We start from the raw sequence: 15,650 nt of genomic DNA on the forward strand, positions 1-15,650 counted from the left end.
TATCGAGTTCTAACAAAATAATTAATTATTATCTTTATAAAAAATTATATTATTAAACCAAATAAAAATTACTTTGTTATTGTACCTAAATTAAATTATAATAAAAAATTGAATTAAAAAATTACACAAAAAATGAAGAATTTTAAAAAGTTAGTTTGATACGAATATCGATATATTTTTTGTTTTGCATAAAGTACTGTATATTGATGCATGTTACTTAAAATTCAAGATTACAAGTAATTATGCATAAGTATAACTTATTAAAGTTCGATGTTTGAATTTGTATAAATAASTGTGGATAAACATAATCAAATAGATGATTAACATCTCATTTTAAAATATAAAAAATYTAAAATATAATTAGAATAATTATCGAGTTCCAACAAAATAAATAATTAATATCTTTATAAAACAATTATATTATTAAACCAAATATAAATTATTTCATTATTGTACATAAATTGAATTATAAAAAAAATTGTATTAAAAAATTACACAAAAAAATGAGGAATTTCAAATAGTTAATTTGATACTAATATCGATATATTTTTGTCAAATTTTATTGATATCTTCAAACATATATTTTATTCAAAAATAAAAACATCATCGATTTTCTCAAAATCACATAAAGTCATATTATAACATCGATTGAGATAAAGAATAAAATGAAATATTAAAATCACGATGTATCTCGCTGCATTGCGCGAATACGCTTCTAGTATTTCTTAATTATAATAAAAAAATTTAGTATGCTCACCGGGAGCTTTTGAAAATAGTTTAAGAAAAAAAAGTAATGAGAACAAACTATAAAAACGAAATGACTTGCCATTTATTTTTACCCCCTTCAACTTACATATTATTACAAATGAGCCCTTGATATTTGCTAGATTTATAAAAAGACCCCTTAGAAATTGATTACAAAACTCATTGTGCCTCCTTTGCACCGTCTACATTCAACCTCACAACCGTCTATGCTTACGTGTATGACAACTCACTATCATCCACTAAACAATGGACGCGTGTCCATCTATAAATATTTGGGACCCACGCTCTTCCTTCATTAATCTCTTTGCCTAAATAAAGTCTCATGTATTTTTCTCTGTCTGAGAAGAATATCAGTCTTTAAGTGAGAGAGAGAGAGAGAGAGAGAGAGAGAGAGAACCTAGAGAGAAAAAAGAACGCTGTCGCACGGCTGCCGGAATCCCCATCTCCGCCTTTGCTGTTTACTTTTCCGGTAAAGAAAAGCACTTGAAATTCTCGTTTGGCATTTTCTCCGGTGACTTCGGCCGCGGTTTTGTTGTTTCTTTTGGGTAAAACTTTACTTGTAACCTGAATCCTCTTAACATTCATCTTATTCCGCCGACTTCGCTTGCTATTTCTTTCCGTTAGCAAAGTAAAATTGTTAACGGAACTCAGACAGTAGCGTATGCTATTTGTATAAAGTAAAGTTGATTTCATTTTTCCCGGTGTATCATCGCTAAAATGCGGTGAGTTTGTTAGGTTCTATTAGCAATTGTGTTGTCTGTTGTGAAGCTCAGGCTCTTGAAATGAGAAAGGCGCTTGGTATTTGTATTTTTTTGCTATTGGCTCCTGTAATTATTGTTCAATCTTTGAATCCAACTCTGGATGATGATGTGCTGGGCTTGATTGTATTCAAGGCAGACCTTCAAGATCCAGATGGGAAATTGGCTTCTTGGAACGAAGATGATGATAGTCCTTGTAAATGGAAAGGTATTAGGTGTAACCCTAGATCTAACAGGGTGTCTGACCTTGTTCTCGATGGCTTTGGGCTATCTGGAAGGATGGGTCGAGGCCTGATGCAGTTAAAGTTTCTCAGTAAGTTATCATTGGCTAGGAACAATCTTACTGGAAGCATAGGAGTCAATCTAGCCCAACTTGCTAACCTTCGGGTGATTGACTTGAGTGAAAACGGTTTGTCTGGACCAGTTCCTCCTAATTTTTTCGATCAATGTGGATCCTTAAGGTCAATATCCTTGGCCAATAACAGATTTTCAGGCCAAATTCCAGATAGTTTGGTTTCGTGTTCAGCTCTTGGTGCCCTCAACTTTTCATCCAACCAGTTTTCAGGCCTATTACCCTCAGGTATCTGGTCCTTGCATGGACTTAGATCACTAGATCTTTCTGATAATCTTTTGAAGGGTGAGATTCCTAAGGACATTGAAGGTTTGTATAACCTGAGGGAAATTAAGTTAAGAAAGAACCAGTTTACTGGTTCGGTTCCAGATGAAATTGGAGCTTGTGCGCTGTTGAGATCAGTTGATTTTAGCGAAAACTTGTTTTCTGGGCTTCTGCCAAGCACATTGCAGAAACTTTCTTTGTGTAATGATCTAAATTTTCACAGCAATCAGTTCACTGGTGAGGTCACTGAATGGATAGGGGAAATGGGAAGCCTTCAGACTGTTGATCTTTCTAAGAATATGTTTTCTGGTGCTGTACCAAATGCTATTGGTAATATTCAGTCATTGAAAGTACTGAATATTTCGAACAATGGCTTCTCTGGGAGCTTGCCAGCTTCGCTGATCAATTGTAAAAGCATTCAGAGCTTGGATGTGAGTCGGAATTCATTAACAGGGTCTCTTCCTACCTGGGTGTTCCAATTGGGGCTACAAAGTGTTCTCTTTTCAGAGAATAAGCTGACTGGTAGCATCTATGGTGCTGTTACTTCTGCCATTGGAATCTCACATGAGAATCTTCAATTTCTTGATATATCCCACAATGCATTGTCTGGTGAAATCCCTTCTGATATTGGGAGCTTTAGCAGCCTACGGTTATTGAACATATCCAAGAATTCACTGATAGGTGAAATTCCAGAAGCTATGGGCAAGCTAAAGGCTTTGGATAGTCTTGATTTGAGTGAAAACCAGTTGAATGGAAGCATTCCTTCACAAATAGGAGGAGCACGTAATCTGAAGGATCTCATACTAGCACGAAATTCCCTTTCTGGCAGCATTCCAAGTTCCATCGGAACCTGTTCATCCCTGACTTCATTGTAAGATTTCTCCTATTCCCTGTGTTCCAAATTTCCATTAACCTTTTGTTCTTTATTGATCTTTACATAAGCATTGTGAGTATTTCAACCCTTTTCTTTTAAGAGAGTAGATCATTTTCCCACATTATTTGCAAAGAATGATGGGCTAAATAAATCTATGATTTTTGCAGGATATTATCAAGAAACAACCTCTCTGGGCAAGTTCCTGTAGCAATGGCAAAACTCACTGATCTTCAGTTTGTAGATTTGTCTTTTAACAAACTCACCGGAACCCTACCTAAGCCATTAGCAAATCTTGTCCATCTTGTTTCCTTCAATGTTTCACACAATCAACTACAAGGCGAATTACCAGCCGGTGCTTTCTTCAACACCATATCTCCATCCTCTGTTTCCGGCAATCCTACTCTTTGTGGTGCTGCAGTGAATAAAAGTTGCCCTGCGGTGCTTCCCAAGCCGATTGTACTGAACCCCAACTCAACTGGAACAGATCCTGACTCGATCCCTCCAACTCTTGGACATAAGAGAATACTTCTTAGCATTTCGGCTCTCATTGCCATTGGTGCAGCTGCTGTGATTGTGATTGGAATAATCTTCATCACCGTTCTCAATCTTCGAGTCCGTTCTTCCATGTCCCGGTCGGCAGCAGCTGTTCCATTATCCGGTGGTGACTTTAGCAGCTCTCCCACTACAGACACGAATTCGGGGAAGCTGGTTATGTTTTCCGGTGATCCTGACTTCAGCACAGGAGCACATGCCCTTTTAAACAAGGATTGTGAGCTTGGGCGTGGTGGGTTTGGAGCAGTTTACCGAACTGTTCTCGGAGATGGCCGATCGGTGGCTATCAAGAAACTCACAGTCTCGAGCCTTGTCAAGTCTCAAGATGATTTTGAGAGGGAGGTTAAGAAACTGGGAAAGATTCATCACCCAAATCTTGTAGCTCTTGAAGGGTACTATTGGACTCCATCTCTGCAACTCCTGATCTACGAATACGTGTCTGGTGGAAATCTGTACAAGCATCTTCACGAAGAAGATGAAGATGGACGCAGAAGTTCCCTCACGTGGAACGAAAGATTCAATATCATTCTCGGGATAGCTAAAAGCTTGGCTCACTTGCACCAGCTTAACGTCATACACTACAATCTCAAGTCCAGCAACATCTTGATCGACGGTTTGGGTGAGCCAAAAGTTGCGGATTTCGGGCTAGCAAGACTTCTACCGATGCTAGACCGTTACGTTTTAAGCAGCAAGATACAGAGCGCCCTTGGATATATGGCACCAGAGTTTGCTTGCAAAACGGTGAAGATCACGGAGAAATGCGATGTTTATGGATTCGGGGTGTTGGTTCTTGAGATTGTGACTGGGAGGAGGCCGGTGGAGTACATGGAAGACGATGTGGTAATACTTTGCGATATGGTTCGTGGCTCCTTGGAAGAAGGAAGGGTGGATGAATGCATCGATGAAAGGCTTCAGGGGAAGTTTCCGGCGGAGGAAGCAATTCCGGTGATGAAATTGGGGTTAATCTGCACATCACAAGTGCCTTCAAACCGGCCTGACATGGCGGAAGTCATCAACATATTGGGGCTTATCAAATGCCCGTCGGAAGGCCAGGAGGAATCGGGATAAATAGCTGCTATTATGTAACCTTTAAATCCAAAAATGATGATGGATGATTGGTTTTCCGGCGAAGAGGAATCCGGTTAGTATTATTTTTTACCTTCACGCAGAGATAAGATTCTTTTGGTTATGTTGTTTCCTGATTATATCTCTCTGTTAGCGTTAAGTTACCGGATTCCTTTTCACCGGATGCAAATTCTGGACCATTTTAGATCGGAGATTTATTGAAACCTATCCTTCTTCCATTTGTTATCACGCTTATGTTTCTTGTGTAGTTTTTTAGCAGTTTTGTAGACTAATTGTACCAGATATTATCTGCTTTGTCTATACTTTTAAAACCAGAAACGATAAACAATCCTTTTTACCTCCAATCGACGGAGGATCTTACAATTTTACCGATCTTTGTTTATTTTATTTTGGTGGGTATGAATTTTCTTGAAATAAATTGGACCATAAAATAGAAATATTAAAAAAAAAAGACATAAAATAGTTCAATTATTATATAAGATGAAAGTCAAAAAGTGAACTCGATAAATGTCTAAGATTCTTGGCACCCACTTTGAAGCAAAAAATAAAAAATAATTCGATAAGTGATGAATAAAGTAATGGAAAGTGAAACAAGACGCAATAAACAAAGTGGGAAACTCGAGTGTATAAAAAGCTCCTCTTTTATTTTTATAAATTCAAAATAAAATTCGTACATTATGCATTAAATGTCGTAAATTAAACAGACTTGTAAATTTTTGTTATACTTGTACAAACGAGGATGTTTATGGCTTAAATACGTTGATCATGTTCTTGTAACAGAAGTTCTTGATACAGGCAAACAGGGACGGATCTATGCTTGCACTGAATTTAACCTTCAAAAGTAAGAATAAAATATAAGTTCAGTCGTATCTCTGACGCTCATATGTAAATATCATCGTCGGAGGTTTTGAATCTGTCATTGGGGAAAAGTGTTGTTATATTTTGCAAGATGTGATTTGGTAAGACAAAGAAAATGTATAATTATGATGAAGAGCATCTTAAAACCATGTGCAAAAGCTAGTTAAAATGAGTTGTCCCTTCCCTCCAAATCCACTTAATAAAGAGGGTGATTGAGGGACCATATTGTCATTTTCATGATCAACCACCACATGTGTTTTGAATAAATTTGGTTATCTTTCTGGTCTCCAGATATGAGCCACCCTATAGGTGCACTATCATTAGACACCCACCATCTTTGCATGAAACCCTCCAAAATTTTATGATAATAAAACAACTAATTTTTCAATTTTTATATTAATAAAAATAAAACATACTTATACCACTTGTATTTTTATTTGTCGGGGTTAAAGGGGTGTTTGAGATTGCTTATAAAAACAACTTATTGATTTATTTCGGTGTGACACCGGTAATAAGCACTTTTGAGGGTTTGGATAAACAAATTATACCGGTAATAAAAAGTTTTTAAAGAAGTTAAATCATTCTAACTTATAATAAGTTGATAAAAACTTTTGTAGAAAAATATAAGTTGTTTCAAATAAGCAATCCCAAACACCCCCCTAAATTTGGAACACTTTTTTTTTCTTCATAATATATATTAATCACATGGACGAACCCAACATGGTACCATCGTATTATTCCTCCATCGAAGGATTAAAAATTTCAGATTCATAAAAGTTGCAACCGTAGTTTGTTAGTGACACCGTATGTATTTCAAAACTACAACGAAAACAAATTTTCTTCGGTAGAGTTGGTTTACAAGGTTTTTCTTCCACCCTAGACATGAGTTCGAATCCTGTTAGTATCATTTTCTTAGTCAAACGGTGCCACCATTTGAATTTTCCCCCTATATTTGTTTCTTATAGTCAAATAGTGTCACCGTTTGAAACTTTTTTCCTATATTTATTTCATATAGTCAAATGGTGCCACCGTTTGATTTTCTTTTGAGTTCGTACTTGATTAATAATTTTCTGAAAACTAATCTGCTTGAGTTCCATAAATCTTCATATGATATTAAAAACAATATCTATCATTTTGAGAGACTCGACATTTTGGAGCATTGGTATCCGTCTAACCTTCGTTGAAAGATTGTTACCTCGGCTAGATCTAGACCATTCTTCTCATTATATACTGGAACCCTATTTCACTCATGGATTTCTAGATATCCTAACATTACTCATTCACAGTCAATATAAGGATATTCTTATCAAGCTGTATATTAAGGTAAAACTTTAAAAGTTAAAGGTTGATCTAGTAGCTAACAGATAAGGCTTGAGACTTTTCGGTCGGCCTACACGTACCATCAACTTTTACAAAGTATATGTTCACGAATCAAAAAACTTGCATATTGTCCTATAAATTGCCCGATCTACGTGGAAAAACGCTTTGTATGAATCGATTAGTAGATAACAACAAAAAATGGCAAGATTAGAGTTGTTAAAAAACATTATATGACATTATTCTTTGCGCAAAGTTCTATTACTATTAATGGGTGGCTCCGTGATTTCTTGCTTTGAGAAAACGTTATATGCAAAGTTAAAATTCACTACAAGAATCAAAAATAACTTTCTATTCAAATTTAAATAAATCCAAAGTTAGCAATAGTTTATCAAATGTTTACTGGGTAAACATTTACCAGTAAGAGATATCACCTTCACTACTTTACCATGTGACATTATTGGCCATAAACATATATTGTTTGTAAGCATCTTAAACTCAGTAAGCACTTACTGATTAAGAGTTGTTTTTCATATTTATCGAGTAAGATTTTTAGTCCTTGTCATGTTCAATCTGTAAAGTAAGTGATATCTGTAAATACTTATTTGATAAACGTTAACAAATAACACATAAGTTGTTCTCGATGTGTAATACAAATTATTATAACGTTTTTGTCTCGTTTTCATCGGCAAATAAGTGGAGAGTGGTGAAGATATTATGTATAATGTATTCCTCAAAGTGTGTGCATGTTTAGGACAAATTACAAGTGTTTTTATTAAGTAAATAAATATGATTTAAAAATAGTAATTAAGAGTGGGTGGAAATTGAGGAACTTGCAAAATTTCCGACCAAAAGAGGATATTTGGATAATCGAGTAATTAATGCACCATGAATGCCCATGAGCGTGGAGTCAATACTCTACCAGTCACGGCTGCCAATGGATGGCTAAGCCCAGCTTTTTTCAACTTTCTGGTATTTTTTTTTACCCATGCAGATATGTCTCATTCGGCTAATGGCTAGCCACTAGCCACATGCACATCGTTCAAACAAAAGATAAAACATACATTATTTTGAAATATATATATATTTCAAATAATCGTTTGGATATATATAAATTAATTTATAAAAGCATTTTTAAACAGTTTTTTAAAATAGAAAAAATGAAGAAAATTAGGATTTTAAGTCTATATTGAACTAAAACTGATTTTTCAAAGCTATTTTCAAAATGAAGAAAGTAGGAGAGATAAATTTTTTTTCTCCAAATACAGAGATCACCCCAAAAATATATCAAGTGGGGAGCACCAATAGAAAACTTTAAAAATAAATATTTACAGAGAAAAATAATATTTAAGTAGTTGAATTAAATATTTTAATATTATAATTAATGTTGGATTATTTAAAATGAGGAATATGTTAAAGATGATTGTAAATTTTAACTTTTTATTCTCTATTTTAGAAAATTATTGGTGAATCTATTGGATTTGCTCAAAATTAACTTATTGATAGAATATTTAAAATAGTTTACGAAAAGATTTTTAACACTTTTTTCAAATATAACTCTGTACCTATTTCATTCGATGTTGCAGGGCAGGGGCTCGACCGATTCGACCGACTTTTCCTTTTGGATAACAAGCAGACGAGTTTCTCTGTTTCGATCAAATCAAAAAGTCCAATAGCCACCAACTCGGTGCAGGTCACATGACCTACAACTTAATATTAGTTTATTAATTATTATTAATAATTATAAATAAATATTAACTATTAACTATTAATATTAATTATTCATTAATATAAGTTTTTATTAATTAAAAGTTACTAATTAATTTTAATTATATAATAGATACTAATAATAATTATTAATTATTCACAAACATTATAAGGGAAAAGTGGTAAACATTTGAGAAGTAAATAAGTGATCATATTCTTTCTAGTCAACATTTGTGTTTTTGATCGTAAAGTACCGGATAATTTCTCGCATGAGTATACGGAAGATAGAGAGGTAATTTCGTAACTTTTACAAATAGACATCAAACATGTAAATCAGTTAATTAGTTCATATGTGAATCGCACGAGTTTATATGTTATGTAGTTAAACTAGTTCACATATAGTTCATATGTGAATCATATAGAGTTCATATATAAATTCGTTTGCCGCATATTTGTAAAAGTTACTAAACTATCATCTCTATTTTTCGCATAGCAACAATTTTGACCAGTCAAAGCCTTAATTGTTGTTCAATCAAATCCAATTTAAACCGTATGAAAGGTATGATCACTTATTTACTTCTCAAATATTTACCATTTCTGCAAATAGCATTTGGCAACTTTATTAACTATATCAATAATTTTTTTTAATTATTATTTAATATATTTAGATATCATAAAGTAAATCTAACAATTCTTAAAATGTTTTAAATTACATAAAAATTAAAATTATACTTATTTCATTTATAGATAATTAAAATATGTTAAATAATTTTAATAAAATATTAATTTAATTATTAATTATATATTTTTTAAAATTAATTAATCAGGATATGTGAAGTTGATCAATTTTATTGTTATTCATACTATATATAATTGATTATTTAAAAATCATAGATTAAGGGGATGTTTATCAAACACTTATCCGACAAGTACTTATCGGTAAAATTTAACACTATTATTTACTTATTGGGTAAGATTTTAGTCAAATAAAACGGCATCACATGCAACAATTTACCCGGTAAGCGCTTACTGTGGTAAGAGTCGTCGCCCTCACTTACCAGGTAAGACTTTTGGTTCTTATCTCACTCTTACCGGGTAAGATTCTTGGTTCTTACCATATTCATCCGGTGAGTTAATGTTACTTGGTAAGCGTTTACCCGGATAAACGTTTGGTAAACGGCCCCTAAGGTAAATTTTTTTCTAAAATTTATTTTAACAAATTAAAAATTTATAGTATATATATAATAATTAATTTTAAATTCTTTCAATTAATATATTATATTATATTATTTAATTTTTGTTTACTATCTTGTTTGTATTAATTAACATATTATATTATTATAAATTTATTTGAATCATATTATAATTTTTTTGCAATTGACTATTTTTTACAAGATACCCTTGAAGTATAAATCGGATATAAATCTCCCCAAATCCTAAACAAGACTTTATGGTACAAATCGGTGTACAATGTTTTATTTGTGATATAAAAATTAAAACAAAAAGCCTTTGACCTAGCGGTATTGTAGTCTTTGGCCTTCTAGGAAGTCAAGAGTTTAAACTTCACAAAAGCTGCAAAGAATGTATGAATCCATTTGTTACATTTATCGTATACAAATATTATATATACTTGAAAAGGAAAAAAAAGCAAAAGGTGGAAAAGGATTGGTTAGAATACATAAAAGGAAAATGGAAAGAATAGAAAAAAGCAGCATATGCAATGTGTAATGAAGAGAAAGTGTGCAAGAAACATCATCCCCATCCCCATCTCCATACTTTAACTTTTTTTTTTCTTCAAGACAATTATCAACACCATCTTCCTTTTTTCACCTTTTGCAGTGGAATCTGGGATTGCTTTGATTCTTTCTTGGAATTGGAATTGGAATTGGAATTGGAATTTGAAGGACAACTTTTTATTTAATTACATAAAACACCCACTTCATCCTCATGCACATCAACCATACAAGCCTTGATTCCAAAGGGTAGATATGGCATTCTACATGTCCTTCCTTCCACCAACTAACAGAAACTACCCTTTCTGTCAGTGATCCCATACCATTACATCAACCTTGGAATTAATAGCCAGAAATGTCATTATCTAATAGTTGAAGGGGGTCAAGTGAAATGTTTTATAGCCTTTAAGCAGCTGTTTATCTCTTCTCACAAGTGTATCACAATTATTCTCCAATTTTACTTTCTATTTGCAAGAAACTTCAAATTTCTTCTTGATGTTAGGTCTTTTTTTTCTTCTTTTGTAGGGGTGTTTGGGATTGCTTATAAAAATAACTTATTGACTTATTGCGGTATGACATTGGTAATAAGCACTTTTGAGTGTTTGGATAAAATAACTTATACCGGTGCCAAACCGGTAATAAGAAGTTTTTGAAGAAGTTAAACCCTTCTGACTTATAATAAGTTGATAAATGCTTTTATAGAAAAGAATAAGTTGTTTCAAATAGGCAATCCCAAACACCCCCTTAGTATAAAAGGTCAATTAACGGGTAATAGTGACAAATGGTCGTTCACCTATGCATTTTTAGAGTTGCTATATGTGACAATCTGACCAACCCAACTCACATGGGTTGAACTGAGTTGTCGTTTAAATATCTTTTAACAGGTTGTGACTTTTAAGCCTCATTAGTTAGATTGGATTGTTCAAACGCCTTCAAACCTGTCAACCCAATCCGTGTGGAGCCTTATAAACTAAGCCATCCACATCTCATTGTACAACGCGGTTTTGAACTTTCAAAGTGAGGTTTGTGGCTTGCACTTTCTATCAAATCGCACTTTGTAGTACAATTTATGGTTTTGAATAATGAAATCACGATTGAATCGCTTCGTATATTTTTCTATACGAAACTAGTCTCGGGGATTTCTTATCTCATCCATTTATACAAGAAAAGAACACCAGTACTAAGACAAAAACCCAAGAATAACATCCTCTTTGCATGTATCAAAACTTGAGTCACCAAATCCTTAGAAAAAAAACTAAATAATCTTTTCTAAACATACACAAAGCACTGTGAACATTTCCAAGACCAAACCGAACGAGTTCAGTATATCCCATTTGAAGGTGAGGTGTGAGGAAGTGAGATGTATACGGATTTGTCCTTTGTCCTAAAAGAGAGTGGATCGGTTGTTTTAGTAAACCGATGAACATCCTTACCCGTTGTGAGTAAATACATTCAAAGTACTAATCATCCCATTCCTTTCTCCTTCCATCAGAATTAGGCAATTTTGCAGTCAAACCATTTGCTTGTTTAACCATTACAGGATTCTCACCACCAGATTTGACGGGTTTTTCGTCACCCCATTCATCGTCCCAATCTTGATCCCAGTTTTCGACTTCACTATCTTCCAAATCCTGTGACGAAAGAGCTGGTGAATTTCCCATTTCGAGCTCATGGTATGGGACTCTATCAAGGTGCCTGGCCTGTATCCTCGATTTGAAACAAGTCAAAGTTCCTCCAACGATAACTAGTAGGATTACTAAATATGCACCATTTTGTGGGGTTATATAGGTGGTATATGAAGGGTATTTCTGGAAGTGATTTTCTGGTGCTGGAGCTCGAGCTGCAGCACGAATTACACAATCCCCGTCTCTAGTATTCAATGCTATTGCAGAACTTGATTCCACATCTAAAAAAATCTTGATCTGAAACAAGGTAAAACTGTTGATAACTTGAAGAGCGTATATGTGGTTCAAAGGTTAAGTTTTAGGGAGTGTTTGGTTAGGGAGGAAATAATCAATGGGGATGATAATAAAAGCCAGTGTTTTTTATATATAATATAATGGACTCATTACCACAAGTCCAAAATTTCATTCCAGGTAAACTGGAGGAATGAAAATTCATTCTCATTTTCATTCACCGTCCTTTCCATTTCATTCCCCTACGTGAACCAAACAGCCCCTTAGCCTTCATTTAGTGCATCTTTGGCAACCATAAGCTAGCTTATTTTTGAACTTATTGAAAAAGCCTCTTTGGTAAGTCTTAAACTTATAACTTAGCTTTTTGCAAAGCTACTTTTCAACAAGCTCAAATGGTTTTTTTATTTTAGTTTTTTCTTCCCATTATTCCTCTTGCTTTATTATCAAAAACCCATACTTTTAAGTTTGTAATATTACATTGTCATCTAGCTTATCATCTAGTTTTTACCCAACGTCACTGGTTTATCAGTTAGATTTTCAGCCAACAACTAGCTTATCATCTAGTTGGCCAAACACTTTGTATTGAATCAAGAAGTGCTATTTGATATCCTAAATCATGAATATTGGCAGCATATCAATGAGAAGAAACAAACCTTCTCGATTCCGTGGCTTGGTAAATCGATCTCCTTGATCGTGTTGTTAGCAGGAAGGATCATAATTTTCACATGCAGCGGGGCTTCGTGGTTGTTCTGGACAAGGAGGCATCTTTCTTCATGAGGGCCTACACGAAAAGAGTAACTTCACCTATTTAGACCATGTTTGCAGCCATAAGCTAGCTTATTCTTTGAAATTATTGAAAAAGCCCTATTAAGTTAGCCATAAGCAAGTTTTTTTAAACGCTACGTGAAGTAGCATTTCTGTAAGCTCCTAGTGCTTTTTTCAATTATACCCTTCATATTTTTCTTATTAATTTTTCAGTTCTCTTTAAACATTGTTTTCATAACTCGAATTCACTTGAAATATAGAATTAAAGAACATCTTATAAAAGCCTCAAGAGTATACATGTTTGTGCCTGCTTTGCACATTTTATGTGGGGTTTTAATACTCCAATTCACTGGTTGTCCTTCAATGAAAACATGACATTCATGACCAAATGCAAGAATCGACACATCCATACTCAGGACGGCAAAATAGCATCCAAACCCCCATACAACTGTAACATCTAAACTCACATCTGTTAGCTTTGTATCCGTAATGTAGCCTCACCTATCAATGTATACATGGCTTGTATAATAAGCATATTATGTTGTGTGGGTTTATTAACAAGCATTAGAAAATTATGTTTTTAGACTTCTTTCCCATAAAAAGTTCATTGAAGAATTAGAATCTTTATAGCAGATTGTAATTCTTTAATGAACCAATGATAAGGACTACCACTCTTGTGCATCCAACTTCAACACCTTCCCAGCCAATAAATAAAACCAACCATCATACCAGAAGAGATTAGCTATGGTGAGCATGTGCCATTAAGATCTTGCCAACAGAAAATGGTAAGGAAAAGATTGTTTGCTAAATGATAGCAAATGCTTGTATGATAATTGCTATCAACATCGCTATGAATGCTAACCACATACATGTTATCAGTTCCTAATACCTGAAATTTTGATAATAATCAAGAACCTCCTTTGATAGTCTTTATAGAATTAATAGAAGTATCTGTTTAGTAAATTCATCACCCCTATAGCTCTGCCGATTGATTACTGTGACCATCTACGGATGTTAAATGATGGCCTCATCAGGCAACATGATGATCATGGGTCATTCTTCAAGATGATGATGGTATATAGAACATCACAATCACAGAGATGAAAACAAAGCCATTCACCTTAACATTCAGACTTCAACTGCTACCAAATGTTATTCTATTGTACACTCTACTTTCAAACAGGGGCATGTTCAATTGTTCAAATAAGAACGGTAAAGATTTTGAGAACTGGGAACCAACTATTCATACTTCATTCATGATGTCATGATGAAAATTATTCATAATGAATATAAAATCACTACAAAAGTGCATGAAATCATGAATTATTAAAATGCATGTTATTCAGGGTCATTCACCATGAATAGAATAATACATGAAACAGTTGATAATGGTTCTCATTCGAACTCTCGCTTTTTCAAACATCATGCCTCCAATGAAGATTCAAATTCATCAACAAGTAAGATTCAAAAGGGTAAAAGAATTTACCATCTTGAAAATAAGTCAAGCAGGCAGCTATGTTCTTCAGCTGGCAACTTCTAGATGCCCTATTACAATAATGCTGGAAATCTGTTCCACCCGAAGCAAAATCAACCCCATTAGAAGGGCTAGGCGAAGGAGAAGCCTGAAAACCATCAATCAATCGAACTTAAACACCATATTAGGCACCAATCAAAAGCTTGAACATTCGAAACACACATACACACATGTAAATAGGAATTACATCATAATTCAACTACAAAGGAATTATCAGCCCCACACACACACGCACACACATCCATACTCATAAAACACACAAATTGGGTTAAAATTAGAAGACATAAAAAGGAATTACAGAAACCGTACGTTACTCTGTTCATAGAGATGTCTGAAAGAATATAAGGGGGATAACGCATATGATTCTAGAGGCAAAACGATCAAAATTGTGATGATGAGCAAACCCCTACGAATCATTTCGCGCAAACTAACTAGACTATATCTCCACTTCCCTCCTCCGTAATGAAGGTTAGATTCGAATCACCAAAACCATTAAACTCTTCGAGACAAGTAAACGATTGACGATCCCTATGAAAAATGGGATATGGGAATGTATTAAAAACGATGAAGATATAGGGTATAGTCGACGGAGTCATAGAGAAAACGCGTCTGCGAATCAAAATCTTGTTCGATTCCATTCCAAGAATACGACGATTGTGGAAAAGTCTTTCGTAATTTGCAGGATATGGGATTTGGATGTTTCGTTCATTGGACGAATGGACTATGGAGTCGCCATTCGTCAACAAGGGTACCCGTTAACTTTGACCTAAACCAGTTTTTCAATTTCACTATGGTTTAGAATGATTAAAAAAAAAATTATGATTAAAAAAAAATTATGATATAATACAAAATAAAATATAATTGTTTGGTAACTATGTATAATAAAATTATGGTTCTTAATGGTTAAGGGAGATTCATGATACAAAATCATTTAGAGGGTTTAAGAATTGTTAAGAGACATAATTTTTTTTTACCAAACAAGATTCATTTTTTAACGATTTAGTGGTTGTCTCTTAATAGAACTATTAAGAGGTAAACAAATAACCCCTTAAATAATTATAAAATGACTAGGTTCAAATACATTGACTTCGAACTACCTGTAAAACAATTGGTCGTCCTAAAATCAATCTAACACATATAACAAATTGGAAAAAATATATACTTACAGT

General features: G+C 33.9%; 2 protein-coding genes across 2 annotated transcripts; one reads left to right on the plus strand and one right to left on the minus strand.

The window, feature by feature from the left end:
- The first annotated feature begins 1,158 nt into the window (after positions 1 to 1,158).
- On the plus strand, positions 1,159 to 5,012 carry LOC112501083 (probable LRR receptor-like serine/threonine-protein kinase IRK). Its single transcript, XM_025104775.1, has 2 exons — positions 1,159 to 3,010; positions 3,181 to 5,012. The coding sequence occupies exons 1-2, from the start codon at positions 1,548 to 1,550 to the stop codon at positions 4,631 to 4,633; spliced, it is 2,916 nt and encodes a 971-aa protein (XP_024960543.1). The 5' UTR covers positions 1,159 to 1,547; the 3' UTR covers positions 4,634 to 5,012.
- A 6,435-nt stretch (positions 5,013 to 11,447) lies between these two features.
- LOC112517371 lies at positions 11,448 to 15,199 on the minus strand. The gene is made up of 4 exons (XM_025124783.1): positions 14,791 to 15,199; positions 14,434 to 14,569; positions 12,836 to 12,963; positions 11,448 to 12,188 (listed from the first exon to the last, which is right to left on the minus strand). The coding sequence occupies exons 1-4, from the start codon at positions 14,896 to 14,898 to the stop codon at positions 11,727 to 11,729; spliced, it is 834 nt and encodes a 277-aa protein (XP_024980551.1). The 5' UTR covers positions 14,899 to 15,199; the 3' UTR covers positions 11,448 to 11,726.
- Positions 15,200 to 15,650: the final 451 nt, after the last annotated feature.

The sequence above is a fragment of the Cynara cardunculus genome (genome assembly GCF_001531365.2).
Source record: "Cynara cardunculus var. scolymus isolate 2C chromosome LG 1, CcrdV1, whole genome shotgun sequence".
In the NCBI taxonomy this organism is placed as follows: Eukaryota; Viridiplantae; Streptophyta; class Magnoliopsida; order Asterales; family Asteraceae; genus Cynara; species Cynara cardunculus.

Excerpts from the sequence above, each read along its gene's own strand:
- LOC112501083 (XM_025104775.1), top strand. The coding sequence starts at position 1,548 with ATGAGAAAGGCGCTTGGTATTTGTATTTTTTTGCTATTGGCTCCTGTA. Across the intron at positions 3,011-3,180 it reads TGTTCATCCCTGACTTCATT|GATATTATCAAGAAACAACC; the intron begins GTAAGATTTCTC and ends TGATTTTTGCAG.
- LOC112517371 (XM_025124783.1), bottom strand. The coding sequence starts at position 14,898 with ATGATTCGTAGGGGTTTGCTCATCATCACAATTTTGATCGTTTTGCCT. Across the intron at positions 12,964-14,433 it reads CTTGACTTATTTTCAAGATG|GCCCTCATGAAGAAAGATGC; the intron begins GTAAATTCTTTT and ends CTTTTCGTGTAG. Across the intron at positions 12,189-12,835 it reads CAAGCCACGGAATCGAGAAG|ATCAAGATTTTTTTAGATGT; the intron begins GTTTGTTTCTTC and ends ACCTTGTTTCAG.